Genomic DNA, 15,600 nt, shown 5'->3' with positions numbered 1-15,600 from the left:
CTATTAAAGCATTCTTTCTTCAGAGAGTAACATTGATTTGGTTTTAAGCTTTACATTTAAATTCACAATCCTGTTTTAGCCCCTGTATGGTCACTGTAAATAGAATTTGGGATATTCTTGAAACTCCTTTGTCACCCATATGCAGATTATTCTTTGGGATGTTTTACTTGGCCCTGGGACTGATTGCATGATTGTATTAATTATGAGTCATATGCAGAGGGTGACATCAATTCTATGTTTTAGAGGTCTTTGTGGATGATTGGTAAGCACTTCTGGCATTATTTTGTAGGGATTGAATAGTTTGTTTCCTTCAAGAGGCATTCTTCACATTATCAGAGTCTTAATTTTTTTTTTTTTTTTCTTAAGATGGAGTCTTGCTTGCTCTGCCACCCAGGCTGGAGTGCAGTGGTGCAATCTCAGCTCACTGCAACCTCTGCCTCCCAGGTTCAGGTGATTCTCCTGCCTCAGCCTCCTGAGTAGCTGGGATTACAGGCACGTGCCACCATGCCTAGCTAATTTTTGTATTTTCAGACGGGATTTTGCCATGTTGACCAGCCTGCACTTGAACTCCTGACCTCAGGTGATCCACCCACCACGGCCTCCCAAAGTGTGGGATTACAGGCATGAGCCACTATGCCCACCCCAGAGTCTTAATTTTTCTTACTTGGTAGTAGCCATTGTAGTCTTTAAGTTTTTGGCTATTCTGTGGAATCTTGTCAGCGGGGCTTGTAAAGTGATCACTTTCAACTCAAGAATGACTTAAACAGATATAAATTTTTAAAAGCACATCAACCATATGTGGATAACAGCAATAGCAGAACTGCTTGTTTTTGTGTATCTTTTCTTTCCAACCTTATTAAAGACCCCCCCCCAACATACTGAAGTGATGAAAACATGCCTAAAGTCTTTGTTGCCAGTACCAAACAAACAAATTCTGTAATCAAATAATAAAAGCAGCCAGAAGCCATAATGTAAGACTGGAAGGAATTAAAAAAGGGAAATGTGTACCAATTAATGGTTAACAAACACAGGCAGGGGCCAGGCGGTGGATGGTTTTGCATGCCCAGTTAATAAGGAGTACAGAGCACATCTCAAGAGTGGTGGGGATGGAAGGTCTTTGAGCAGGGAAATGATGTGATCAACTGTGCACAGGAGGCCGGGCACGGTGGCTCATGCCTATAATCCCAGCACTTTGGGAGGCCAAGGCGGGCAGATCACTTGAGGTCAGGAGTTCGAGACCAGCCTGGCCAACATGGTGAAATCCCGTCTCTGCTAAAAATATAAAAATTAGCCGGACTTGGTGGCAGGCGCCTGTAATCCCAGCTACTCAGGGGGCTGAGGCAGGAGAATCGCCTGAACCCGGGAGGCAGAGGTTGCACTGAGCCGAGAATGCGCCATTTAACTCCAGCCTGGGGGACAAGAGTGAAACTTCGTCTGAAAAAAAAATGTGCACACAAGACAACCCACTGCAGAGGAAATGAGGATGGAGCTGAAGGGGAAAGAGGTTGGCAGAGATGTTTAGAGGAAGCCAGCAGGCTAAGACACGAGACATAGAGCAGTGTGTGGGGGAACACCGGTAAACTGAATACCAGCCACTTTAAATTCACATCAGAAAAAGAAGACTCATAGGAAACACCCACTCTTATGCAGTGGCCCAAGAAAGAACCTGTGAAAGGACCCTAAATAGTAGTCAGAGGTCAAAGGACAAGAAGAGAGGACTGTGGTGGAAACCAGGTACTGAGTGAGTTGTTAGCGGTTCACATACCCTCGGAGGTGAAGTGGCAAATGTTGAAAGAGCTCTTAGACTTGGTGATGCTTTCCAACAATGGTTTAGTGGATTTGCAGGTAAAGAAAAGGGACAAGAGTTGGTTGCACTCTGAATGAAAGGTAAGGCAATAGATGAAGGAGCATAGCAGAATGGGTGATTTCGTTTGTTTTTGATTTTGAGATGGAATTGAGCTGGGAAAGGAGACCGTGGTAGGGAGAAGGGAAAGATTCAGGAGAGAGAAAAATCACGGGATGGGCTGGATCTCAGAGGAGATAGAGGGATGTGATGGCAGGTGGATTATTCTTTTGTGAGAGGGGAGACATTTCTTTCTCTGAGATGGAAAGTCAGGATGGTTTGTATTTACAGGCCAATGCTCACCCACCTGCATCATGTTTCTCTGAAAAAGGAGAACAGTTAAATGAGAAGTTAGGAGTCCAGAGAACAGGCAGACAATAGGAAACAGTGGATGCCTAGTATAGCCGTGGAGGGAACTGGGCATGTAATGGAATTGCCAAGGTATATAAAAGGCCCTGCAAATTGGACACCATGAATTTACCAAGGCACCAACCCACCTGCATGAGTTTTTTTCCAGCACTCCTCATGCGTCAGGTATAGGAATATAGGATGCCAGGGGCTGTATTGCTACGTTATTGCAGATTTGCCAGGTGACAAGATGTCAGTGGATCAGGGAATTGAGCGGGCTGTCAAGATGTGACAACTGCTACAAGTGGGCAGAAAAATAATCTTGCACAGTGACATGTGAGCAGAGATTGTGATCTTCTAATGGAGCAATTAGAGAAGCACTGGCAGAATGGTTGGAGCCATCTCCGCGCATGGGTCGGAGGCTTCTCATGCTAAGCTGACTACAGAGTTAGAGCCATCTCCGCGCATGGGTCGGAGGCTTCTCATGCTAAGCTGACTACAGAGTTCTAGCAGAACACCATGAGGGTAGTAGCCATGGCCTCTCCCATGACTTGTCTCTTTGGGGGCAAGCTCAACTGTATAGTTTGGCAGTTCTGATGTGAACAGGTCCTTTCTTTCTGTTTCAGCTAATTCTGATAAGAAGTTTTTTTTTTTATTTGTGTGTCTGTGTGTGTGTGTGTGTGTGTGTGTGTGTATGTATGTGTTTTTTTTTTTTTGAGTTTCGCTCTTGTTGCCCAGGCTGGAGTGCAATGGTGCGATCTTGGCTCACTGCAACCTCCGCCTCCCGGGTTCAAGTGATTCTCCTGCCTCAGCCTCCCGAGTAGCTGGGATTACAGGCAAACACCACCACATCCGGCTAATTTTTTATTTTTAGTAGAGATAGGGTTTCTCCATGTTGGTCAGGCTGGTCTTGAACTCCCGACATCAGATGATCCGCCCACCTTGGCCTCCCAAAGTGCTGGGATTACAGGCATGAACCACTGCACCCGGCAAGTTTTTAAGAAGTGCTTTCAACAGAAAATCGGAATAAAATTTAAAAAAATTTTTTTTAGTCTCAGAACTGACAGAAACAGAATTCATACTTTGAGCCTGCAAGAATCTGGTCCCAGGGTTTTTGTTCTTAGAGTTTGCTTGGCAACCCTACTGAATCCTATTCTTTTTCTCTCCCTAGACTCAACTGCTCAGACTTCTAACTTGGTTAGTTTTAGGTGGGTCCTTCTCCATTCATATCCTGGCCTTCTACCTGGAAAAGAGCTCTCGCGCAGCAAGATGTGATATGATCCCCAGTGTATTAGTCGATTTTAATGCTGCTGATAAAGATATACCCGAGACTGGGTAATTTATAAAGAAAAAGAGATTTAATGGACTCACAATTCCACGTGGATGGGGAGGCCTCACAATCATGGCAGAAGGCGAAAGGCACGTCTTACATGGTGGTAGACAAGAGAGAGAATGAGAATCAAGTGAATGGGGTTTCCCCTTATAAAACCATCAGACTTATTCACTACCATGAGAACGGTATGGAGGAAACTGCCCCCATGATTCAATTATCTCCAACAGGGTCCTTCCCACAACACGTGGGAATTGTGAAAACTATAATTCAAGATGAGATTTGGATGGGGACACAGTCAAACCATATTACCCAGTAATCCTTCCTGGGCTTACACATCAACCCACGCTTGTCTTGCAGCCATCTCTTGTGCCACTATGTTGTTTCTGGTTCAGAGTCTTTGCAATTTCTACTTTCACCTTGATCAATTTCTCTCAATCCCCTATGACTTGTCTGAGACATGTCCCCAAATCAGCTTTTTTAAAAAAAGGACTCAACCCAACGTCTTCGCTTGTGGTGTGCGCCAACCTCTTAGAAGGGATCTGCTCACAGCTAGTGTCCTCTCACATCCCAGAATTGAGAAGGTCTCTTTTTGGAGCAAATTTGAACGACATTAGATGAAAAAAGGAAGAAAACTCTGAAGACTCTTGAAATGGAAAGGAGGGGACAGGGAAGATATAGAGGCAAAGAAACTAAAAGGGCTTCCCTGTCTGTACCTTTCATTACTAGGTGACTTCTTACTAGTGTGAGATGTTCCCTACCTCTATGGCAATAACAATGACTGATTTGAGGAAATAATGCGATAATGACTTTGAGAGAATAAGAACACAATTATTTACTGACTTCTACTTGTCAGGTGTTTTTATACACATCCCCATTAAATTCCTAAAATTCCTTTATTGGGTAAGGACTTTTTTTTTTTTTTTTTTTTTTTTTAAAGGCAATCCCAAAGTTCGAAAGCTAAAGTCAGAGAGTGAGTCCGGATTCAGAGACTGGCCTTGCTGACTCCAAAGACCCTGTTTGGTCCCCAGGACTTCATTTTGTCACCTCCACTTCTACCCCAGATCCTCTCATTTGTTTCCATGTATCTTCTGTGATTTTAGTTTGCCCAACTAAACCTGTTCTGAATTTTTATTTAAAAAGACAATCTATCTGATTTAAGAAGAGGCATAGGAGACACAATCCTATTGGTGCCTACCAGTCACAGTTTCACAATTCAATACTGCAACACCATCATAATTCAAAGCATTGCTGGCTTGGTAATTCACTTCATGAACGGTCCTGCCTGCATAAAATACATGGCAAACGGGAAATAAACAAATCCTTGGACGGTATGATAATACATTCAGAAAGCACAGAGGGTGATCCTTGGAGACTGAACTAGAGGGAGGTGGGAAGGAAGTGGCGGGTGAGATAAATCCTATCAGGATTAAGAGGGACTTTTGTGAGCCCATGTGTACTCTGCAGGCAGTGTTTTTAGAGAGCATTTCTGAGAAATATTGGAGTATTAATTATGAATCTGTCTTGTTTATTTCTTTACCTTTATGCCTTCCTATCCCTCACTTCCCACATCCAATCTTCTATGAAGTCCTGTCAGTCTTGCCTCTAGAGTGGATCTCAAATCTGTCCACTTCTCTTCCCGCTGATGGACACAAGTGTGGTGAAGTATCCAGTCATACCTGTGTCAGATCTCCTCCCTGGGGACACAGGAGGGTGGTTCATTTCTGATTCCCAGGTTGCAATCAGGTGGGGCATGTGACCAGCTCTGGCTAATGATGCATTGTAATTCTGGCTCAAACATTTGGATACAGGGCAAGACCTTCCAACATGTTCTTCTCCTGCCATATCAATTATGGAAGCAGGTTATTGAAATGAAGGTGCCGTAAGACTGAAGCAATTTGGATCACTGTATTAGTCAGAGTTCTCCAGAAAAACAGAAGCAATAGAGAGATAGCAAGAGATTTATTACGAGGGATTAACTCCCATAATTAGGGGAGGCTGAGAAGTCCCAGGACCTGCCTTCTCCAAGCTGGAGCCCCAGGAAAGCCAGTGGTGTAGTTCAGTCTAAGCTCAAAGGCTGAGGAGACTTTGATGGAAACCAGGGGGCCAACAGTTTAAGTCCCAGTCTGAATATGAAGGCCCTAGAACCAGGAGCACCGATGTCCAAGGGCAAGAGAAAATGACATCCAAGCTCAAGAAGAAAAAAGTGAACTCACCCTTCCTCTACCTTTTTGTTCTATCCAAGTGCTTAGCAGATTGGATGCTGCCACCCACGTTGGTGACGGCAGCCATTACTCCATCTACTGATTCAAATGCTCATCTGTTCCAGAAATACCTTCACAGCCACACCCAGAAATCATGTTTTACCAGTTATCTGGGCACCCCTTTGCCCAGTGAAGTTGACACAGAAAATGAACCATCACAAGCCCTAAACCACATGGAGCACAGCTGCCCTAGATGGGCCTCCAGACATACAGTGGGCATTTCATGGGCAAGAAACAAACTTTTGTTTTGTAAGCAACTGAGAGCTTGACGTTGTTTGTTATCACATCATAGTCTATTCTATCCTGACAAGTAAAAGGAGTTGCCATCGTCTCTCTCTCGTGGAGTCCTGCAGAAACCTCCTAACTTTTTCAAACTTCCTCTCTTGCCCCATTTCTCCTCATTTCTCTGCAATCACCCCATGGCTCTTCAGCCTTGAATCCTATTATCTTTTCAGTTCCTCAGATAATCCAGACTGCTCCCCATTTTGGAACCACTGCACATTTATTTTTTTGAGACAGGGTCTTACTCTGTCACCCAGGCTGCAATGCAGTGGCCCAATCATGGCTCATTGCAGCCTTGGACTCCTGGGCTCAAGTGATTCGCCTGCTTCAGCTCCCCAAAGTGCTGGGACTAGAGGTGTGAGCCACTGCGCCTGGCCTGCACACACTTTTTCCTCTGCCTTGAATGCACTACCCACTTGGTCTGGATCATCCTTGGGTGTCTCCACCTAAATGACACTCCCTTGGAGCCCTCCTCTGACCCCTCGGTGTGAGTAGAGACTTACTCTTCTGAGCCACCTACTCTGGTTCAACCATAACCAATCACAGTTCATAATTCCATATTCATTTTTGTGGTTATTTGTTGATTGATCTTTGTCCTTAATCAGACTGTAAGCTCCATTAGGGAATGAGACCATGTCTATTTTCTCTTCCTTTCTGTCCTAAATAACCTAAAAAAAAAAATACATATATATATGTTTTCTTCTTTTTGAGACGGAGTCTCACTGTTGCCCAGGCTGGAGTGCAATGGCGCAAACCTGGCTCACTGCAAGCTCCACCTCCTGGCTTCACACCATTCTCCTGTCTCAGCCTCTCGAGTAGCTGGGACTACAGGCGCCTGCCACCACGCCTAGCTAATTTTTTTTGTATTTTTAGTAGAGACAGGGTTTCACCGTGTTAGCCAGGATGGTCTCGATCTCCTGACCTCATGATCTGCCCACCTTGGCCTCCCAAAGTGCTGGGATTACAGGCATGAGCCACCGTACCCCGCCGCATATATATTTTTTAAGTCTAAGGAAAGAGATAGTTGATTTTTGTTGAGCACTTAATATATGTAATGCATGTTACAAGTGGTTTACATTGTTTTCTTAGCATATATATATCATGGCAATAACACTATGAGGTAAGTACAATTTGTTAACCTTGATTTAGAAATATGGAAGTCTATGCCTGGAGTGGGTTAAATAACATGCCTATGTCCATGAGGCTCATCAGGCAGGCTAACTTTGTAACCCATGTCCTTAACCTGACTTTGGATTTTTTTTTTTCCACCTCCAGTTTTCAAAGTTTATCAAACAAATAGCTCCAGGCCAGTATATTGCAGCTATCAGAATAATCAAAGGCCAGATTTGTGTTCATTGTGGAGAGAGTTAATGATCTCCTATGTCTGCATGTTTTCTACCAAAGAAAACATCTTTTAAAGATAAATGTGGCCGGGCATGGTGGTTCACGCCTGTAATCCCAGCACTTTGGGAGGCTGAGGCAGGTGGATCACAAGGTCAGGATATCAAGACCATCCTGGCTAATATGGTGAAACCCCGTCTCTACTAAAAAAATACAAAAAATAAGCAGGATGTGGTGGCGGGCGCCTGTAGTCCTAGCTGCTCGTGAAGCTGACGCAGGAGAAGGGCATGAACCCAAGAGGTGGAGCTCGCAGTGAGCTGAGATGCGCCACTGCACTCCAGCCTGGAGGACAGAGCAAGACTCCGTCTCAAAAATAAATAAATAAAAATAAAATAAAATAAATGCAGTGATTAAAACTATTAAATAACTTGTTCATTGTAAATACTAACCTCAGAATATGAAAACCTGCCAGTATAAAGTCCTCAGAGGAGGGGGCATGATGGCTCATGCCTGTAATCGCAGCACTTTGGGAGGCCAATGTGGGTGGATCATCTAAGGTCGAGAGTTCGAGACCAGCCTGACCAATATGGAGAAACTCCATCTCTACTAAAAATACAAAATTAGTGGGGCGTGGTGGCAGGTGCCTGTAACCTCAGCTACTGGGGAGGCTGACGCAGGAGAATCGCTTGAACCAGGGAGGCGGAGGTTGCAGTAAGCTGAGATCGTGCCATTGCACACCAGCCTGGGCAACAAGAGCGAAACTCCATCTCAAAAGAAAAAAAAAGTCCTCAAAATAGAGTTCTTTTATGTTTGACTTTAGAGCATAAGCTTTTTCTTTTTTTTTTTCATTTAGACCCATCAGAGGTGAAAATATTAATTTCCTTTTCCATGGAGAAATCCAATAATGGAGTAAAAATCAGACTTCATTTGGACACACCTTATCAATTAAATCTGATTTTTGTTAACAATATCTTATAAGCTCTCATTTTAAATCAATCTTTTTAAAAATCTCTTTCATGAAACAGCACATATCTGAATGAGAAGTCGCTCCAGCTGACGGAGAAATGCAAAAATCTGCAATATGGCATTGAGTCTTTCTCTAACAAAACGAAAGGGTAAGTTCTACTCTTCACATTTAATTTCCTTTTACAATAAGGGTTTTATATTCAGAATGGTTGACAGTGTCTCTGAAGTCATTTGGAATATGAGACTGTGTTCACTCTCAGGCTTACCATTGGGCTCTGAAGCTCCTGTTAATGACCAGGATGGACCAGGGGCCAAACAGTGTGCACCAGGGTCAGACCCTGGCAGTGGGACTCAACTTATCTGTCCCTGGATCTGCATTTGTTAAAAATACCATGTAGGAGCCAGGTGCAGTAGCTCATGGCTGTAATCCCAGTGCTTGGGGAGGCAGAGGCTAGAGGATTGCTTGTGGCCAGGAGTTTGAGATCAGGCTTAGCAACATAGCAAGACCCCCATTTCTACAAAAAAAATAATTAAAATTGGGTGGCATGTGCCTGTAATCCCAGCTACTCAAGAGGCTGAGACAGGAGGATGGTCTGAACCCAGGAGTTCAAGATTGCAGTGAGCTATGATGGCACCACTACATTCCAGCCCAGGGGACAGAGCAAGACCCTGACTCTGAAACTAATTTTTAAAATTAGCTGAGTGTGGTGGCTCGGGTCTGTAGTTTCAGCTATTCAGGAGGTTGAGGAAGGAGACTGCCTGAGCCCAGGAGTTCAAGGCTGCAGTGGGCAATGATTGCACCACTGTGTCCAACCTGGGTGACAGACCAAGACCCTGTCTCTAAAATCAACCAAAAATGCCCTCAAAACACCATGTAGTTTTACTGGCTAAACTTTTACAGGCCCTCAATCCTTTCTGAGAACCTGATATGTATTCTGAACGCTATCCTGGAGAAATACACACTTGTACAAAACTCTGCTTACAATTTCAGCAGGTAAACAATTTACCCCCAGTCTCAGCTGTGACACCCCCTCAGCTTCCCCAGCGCTGCTTACAATCCTGGATTTTAGAGGGTTTGCTACATCATCTCCTTCAAAAAAAGGAAATCCAAGTGCTCCATGCCTCATCTACATAGAAGAGGCACTGGTGGCTGAGACTCTGATGTGAGAAGGACTGTGTTGATTGTTCCTGGAAGGTGCCCAGTCCAATGGCGCTGGACAAAGGATGTGTGTGTGTTAGGCAGGGACACGAGGTTATGCCTGTAACCTCCCTGAAAGGAAGTAATCCAAGTTTCATCTTGCTTTATGCTTGCCTGACATTTGAAGATGGTTCAGGATAATGTAAACGCCCAGTGGGTTTACTTTGCCCACTGCCTAGATAGAACCGATTTATTAAGACAGGAGAATTGCAATGGAGAAAGGGTAATTCACATCGGGGTTTTATTATTCAAATCAGTCTCCCTGAGCGTTTGTTAGGGGATCAGAGTTTTTAGAGATAATTTGGAGGGTAGGCGCTTGGGAAGTGGGGCGTGCTGATGGTCAGGTTGGAGATGGAATCATAGGGAGTTGAAGTGAGTTTTTCTTGCCATCTTCTGTTCCTGGGTGGGATGGCAGAACTGGCTGAGCCAGATTACTCATCTGGGGGTGTCAGCTGATCCATCCAGTGCAGGGTCTGAAAAATATCTCGAGTACTGATGTTAGGTTTTACAACAGTGATGGTATCCCCAGGAGTAACATGGGGAGGTTCAGACTGTTGGAACTAGAGGCCACGTGACCCCTAAACTGTAATTTCTAATCTTGTAGCTAATTTGTTAGTCCTGCAAAGGCAGACTGGTCCCCTGGCAGAAGGGGGTTCTTTCAGGAAAGGGCTATTATCAATTTTGTTTCAGAGTCAAACCACGACCAGTGAGTGGTCTTCCTGCCTTCACGTTTTTCACTTTCTCTTCCTATATCATAATTAAGGAATCTTTCTCATCTCTATATCATAATAATAATGATTCTCTTTCTCTCAGTCTCTCACACACACCTCTTCTTTTACATGTTAGAAATAGAGTTTATGGGAGGAAGGAGTAAAGCTGCTGCCTCTAATCCATTCCTTCCCTTACCTGGGGGTGTTGGAGGTTGACCTGGGGATAAAGAAACCAAAGTAGGTAAACTGGTTTAACCTGTTTCTCCATTGAGCCTCTGGGTAAATAGACAATGATATTTGCTTAAAGGAAGAGACACATCCATTGAGTGTCCCTAGCAGGCTGATCTCTGGCTGAGGTCCTGCTTAAAGTTAATGGGATCCAGGATCCAGGAGGCAGGACTCCCTGGAGCATGGCTCAAAGGCTGTGGAACTTTCTGGGTGTAAAAGAGAAACCGTTTAACAATTTAAAGCTTCCTGCTATGTGAGGAAGCCCACGGACTTCACCTAGAAACCTCACCTACTATCCTGGGCCATGTGCAATATGGGAAGACAGGACTGGGTTGTCAACCCTTGATGTCCCAAGCCTGTCTCTGCTTTGTCTGAGCCTGTTGACACAACCAGAAATTATGTTTTACCAGTTATTTGGGCATGCCTGAGCCCAGTCGAGTTAACACAGAAAATGAACCATCACAAGCCTTAAACTATATGCAGCACAGCTGTCCTAGACGGCCCTCCACATATACAGTGGGCATTTTATGGGCAAGAAACAAACCTTTGTTTTGTAAAGCAATTGACAGCTTGGCATTGTTATCATGTCATAGTCTATTCTATCCTGATAAGTAAAAGGAGTTGCCATCTCTTTCCTAGTGTTCAGCAGAAATCTCTTAACCTTTTCACTTCCCCTCTATCCCCATTTCCCCTCATTTCTCTGCAGATCCTTGAAATTATTAGGAAAGCCTGATACTGGCTAAGATCTCTGATTTGAGTTAATCGATTTGACAGCAGTCCAATCCTGTATGTTAGCTCCGTTTCTCACAAAATGATAGCTCTATTAAAATCCTTGTTTTCTGGGCCGGGCGCAGTGGCTCACATCTGTAATCCTAGCACTTTGGGAGGCTGAGGCGGGTGGATTACCTGAGGTGGGGAGTTCGAGAAACTCCGAACTCCCCTGACCAACATGGAGAAACCCGCCTCTACTAAAATACAAAATTAGCCGGGCGTGATGACGCAGCCTGTAGTCCCAGCTTCTCGGGAGGCTGAGGCAGGAGAATCGCTCGAACCCGGGAGGCAGAGGTGGCAGTGAGCCAAGATCGCGCCATTGCACTCCAGCCTGGGCAACAAGAGCGAAACTCCGTCTCAAAAAAAAAAAAAAAAAAAAAAAAAATTGTTTTCTTTTCCTTAAATTCCAACTAGCGGGCCTTAAGCTTGCGAGGGGAATCCACAGTGCTGTGTCTTCCACGGGCTCCACTCAATCCACTTTCACCCTCACAGCTTTTCACCCCCCGTTTCATCTCTGCCTGACTTTTCCCAAGGAGGCTGACTTACACGGAACTCACCAATAGGTTCTGGGCTCTTTTGCCATCCGGTTTTTCTTTGGATTTGACCGAGGAGGAGCATGAAAAGAGATCAGAAAAAGGGAGGTGAAAGACTCCCCGGGACCTTGAAGCTGGCCAGGGGATGAATAACTCCTCCCTTCTCAGGCCCAGTCCCAAGGCGCAAAGCTACTTACGTCATCAGCGTGTGTCAGCAAGATAGCAGAAGCAGGAAGAGAGGTGGCCTGAAGACCAAGAGAGAGGCGGCCCGGTTACTATGTAGCAGTTACCTCAGTCTGAGACACTTCCTGTTTATAGGAGACTATAAAACCCCTGCCCCGTCCTCATTTGGGGCTGATGCCCTTTTAGGCCTCAGCCCATCTGCACTCAGGCTCTTATTAAAACAGCTTGTTGCTCCACACTGCCTTGTGTTGTTAGCCTGCTCTCGGGGTTCAAACCAATACAAGAGCCTTGCAGGAGGAAGGAGAAGAAACTGTTTTTGGTGTCATTGCAGGTTAACTACATGCTTTTCTCTTTTCTTGGAGACAGAGTCTCACTCTGTCACCCAGGCTGGAGTGCAGTGGCATGACACTGACTCACTGCAACCTCCGCCTCCTGGTTTCAAGCGATTCTCCTGCCTCAGTCTGACCGATAGCTGGGACTATAGGCACACGCTACCATGCCTGGCTAATTTTTGTGGTATTAGTAGAGGCAGGGTTTCACCATATTGGCCAGGCTTCTGACCTTGTGATCGAACTCCTGACCTTGTGATCTGCCCGACTCAGCCTCCCAAAGTGCTGGGATTACAGGTGTGAGCCACCGTGCCCAGCCTTTGTGTGTGTGTGTGTGACACAGTCTCACTCCGTCGCCCAGGCTGGACTGCAGTGGCGCGAACACAGCTCACTGCAGCCTTGACCTCCTGTACTCAAGCGATCCTCCTGCCTGAGCTTCCTGAATAGCCAGGAACACAGGTTCGTGCCACCATGACTGGCTAATTTTTATTTTTTGTAGAGACAGAGTCTTTCTGCATTGCCCAGGTTGGTCTCAAACTCCTGGGTGCAAGTGATCGTCCTGTCTTGGTCTCCCAAAGTGTTGTGTTTACAGGCACATGAACCCAGAAAATCTGAGACAGGTCTCAGTTAATTTAGAAAGTTTGTTTTGCCAAGATTGAGGATGCGCCCGTGACACAGTCTCAGGAAGTCCTGACAACATGTGCCCAAAGTAGTTGGGGCACAGCCTGGTTTTATACATGTTAGGGAGACATGAGAGCTCTGTCAGGCCTCTGAGCCCAAGCCTGCACTTACACATCATATGGTCTGAGGCAACTGAAGAACCACAAAAAGAAGTGAAAATGGCCAGTTCCTGCCTTAACTGATGACATTACCTTGTGACATTCCTTTTCCTGGACAGTAAGTCTCCGGAACTTTCCACCAAGCACCTTGTGACCCCCGCCCCTGCCTGCAAGAGAACAACCCCCTTTAACTGTAATTTTCCACTACCTACCCAAATCCTGTAAAACTGGCCCACCCCGATCTCCCTCCTTTTTCCGACTCAAGACTCACTCCGCCTGCACCCAGGTGATTAAAAAGCTTTATTGCTCACACAAAGCCTGTTTGGTGGTCTCTTCACAGGGAGGTGCGTGACAATATCAATTATATGTAAGAAGTAAGTTGGCTTGGTTTGGAAAGGGGGTGACAACTTGAAGCAAAGGCAGGAAGACTGAAGAGTGGGGGGAACTTCCAGGGCACAAATAGGTGAGACACAAATGGTTGCATTCTTTTGAGTTTCTGATGAGCCTTTCCAAAGAAGGCCATCAGATATGCATCTATCTTAGTGAGGGGAGGGATAACTTGGAATAGAATGGGAGGCAGGTTTGCCCTAAGCAGTTTCCAGCTTGAGTTTTCCTTAGTGATTTTGGGCGCCCAAGATATTTTCCTTTCACGTTTCACCTTTTTCTTTTTAAAAATCTTTTGGAGAAAGGATTTTACAAAAAAAAAAGTCTCTGGTTTCAGGTTTCATCTGCTCTTTCATGGCTAAGATGGTTTGTTCCTAGATGGGTAGGCCCCGAGAGTTCATTTTAGCAGGTTGTGAAGTCTCCTGTCCTGTGAAAAGAAAATTAGGGGGAGAAAGGGGGAAAAACAACAAACAAAAGAACAATCCTGGAAAAATCGATATAGGCCACATTACTCTGAAGTCCATACATTAGTAGGTAGATAGGAAAGTGGCTTATGTATGTAAATTGGTTACTGTTATTTTCTTCTGAAGTTTAAATTGTCTGGCTTCAGTTCTCATGGTTTGAAGAAAGCACAGCTTAGATGTTAGTGACTCCAAATTAGGAAAAATGGAAAAAAAAAAAAAGAAAAAAAATTGAAAACATTATTTTGAAGACTTGTAGCCAAGAAAAATTAGAATTTGGTCCAAACTGTAGAAAATAATAAAAACGGGGGGAAAAAAAATTAGGCGTGACTAGAATCTAACAGGTATACTATCGTTTTGAAACACAATTTTTTTCTCTCTCCAGTTTCCCATTTTACTAAAGACAAATCATGGTAGCACTGGTTTGCTTATTATACTTGGCCTAATTATTTGTATATAGTGCAGCAGGAATAATTATTTTTACATAGGTTTTTAAATTGGCTTTGATGGAACTCTGTTCCATAGAAGGAAACTCAGATAAGACTTTTTAAAAGCCAAGCCCAGCCATGGATTTGTGCCATCAAATACTTACGACTTTCTCTCCTCTTGAGATTCCAAGTTTAACCTGGGAGTTCTGTGCCTGTCAGAAAGTGGCATTCTGTTTTTACCACAGGTCAGAAACGCTGTACAGGGACTGTGTACATAAAATTTGAAGCCAGTTTTCCCAAGGGCTTTATTGGCTCTGTAAGTCAAGTTTGATTCTTTAAAGGAAAGCACAGCATTCCAGTCAAAGCCTTGGTAAAATAACCAATTTCTCCAATGTGTCCTGTTACAAATGAAAACAGATTCCTATTGCACTTATGCAAATAGCTGTATTGCCATAAGTTAAGAATATTCACAAATAGTTTCCAAATTCCAGACAAATCAGTTAGAGAGAAACAAATGTGCTCCAAATTTTGTTCATGGGAGTATACTAAATTGCTAAAAACTGTCAGTAGCTCAAAAGAAATGTTTTAAGGGTCTGAAAAAACACAGGATCAGTAAACACTTTTAAACAAAAAGTCAAAAAGATTGTTTCAGTCCATGCAGTTAATTCCTGTGTTCTGCTTGATACTCATGAATATTTTAGCTCTCCACAAGTTCTGAAAGTTTTTCCTACATTCTGATATCACAATCTACAAAGGTATTAGAAATCTGCATTTAAAGCACCTGTTGAAGTTTTATAGCTGATTATAAAACCACCCTCTAAAGAGGAACAAAACAAGACAACAGTTGTCCATGGATGAAAAAGAAGTTTTAAGACAGTCATAGTCAAAAGACACAATTGACAAGATAATTTGTTACCTCTGTGGCACACAATGATGGTAACAATTATGACTATTACTGATAGTGTACACTAAGTTATATCAGAATTATAGGAGTTTCCCATAATTTTGGAACACATATTAATAATATATTTATACAAATACAGCCCAAAGAAAACTAAATACCACTTTATATTTGACAATGCTTCCTGTATAATTTTTATACCAAATAAGACAAATTATGTCATTTTTTGGTCTTTAGGGAACCTAATGTCTTAAAGGATTAATTAGATTAGAAAAAGACATAATTTATGATTTGATTTTAGAAAGTTTGTCAAATATCAAA

General features: G+C 43.8%; 1 protein-coding gene and 1 long non-coding RNA gene across 5 annotated transcripts in view; one reads left to right on the top strand and one right to left on the bottom strand.

The window, feature by feature from the left end:
- The window catches only part of ST8SIA6 (ST8 alpha-N-acetyl-neuraminide alpha-2,8-sialyltransferase 6), a 152,005-nt gene that overhangs the window by 61,302 nt on the left and 75,103 nt on the right, over positions 1-15,600 (top strand). For 3 of the 4 annotated variants that reach the window (XM_030941369.1, XM_010354753.2, XM_030941368.1), the window contains exon 3: positions 8,434-8,523. The exons of the other annotated variant lie outside the window; for it this stretch is intronic. Coding sequence is in view for 1 of the 3 variants with exons in the window: in XM_010354753.2 (XP_010353055.1) it covers positions 8,434-8,523 (90 nt within the window). In the remaining 2 variants the exon portion in view is untranslated. The remainder of the gene's footprint in view (positions 1-8,433; positions 8,524-15,600) is intronic. 4 annotated transcript variants of the gene reach the window in all.
- LOC104655332 lies at positions 9,797-11,948 on the bottom strand. The gene is made up of 2 exons (XR_004060148.1): positions 11,839-11,948; positions 9,797-10,064 (listed from the first exon to the last, which is right to left on the bottom strand). It is a non-coding gene; the product is annotated as an uncharacterized LOC104655332 (long non-coding RNA).

This window comes from Rhinopithecus roxellana, chromosome 11 (assembly GCF_007565055.1).
Source record: "Rhinopithecus roxellana isolate Shanxi Qingling chromosome 11, ASM756505v1, whole genome shotgun sequence".
Lineage (NCBI taxonomy): Eukaryota > Metazoa > Chordata > Mammalia > Primates > Cercopithecidae > Rhinopithecus > Rhinopithecus roxellana.
Note: the sequence above shows the minus strand (reverse complement) of the source record. Positions and strands in the feature narration are given on the sequence as shown.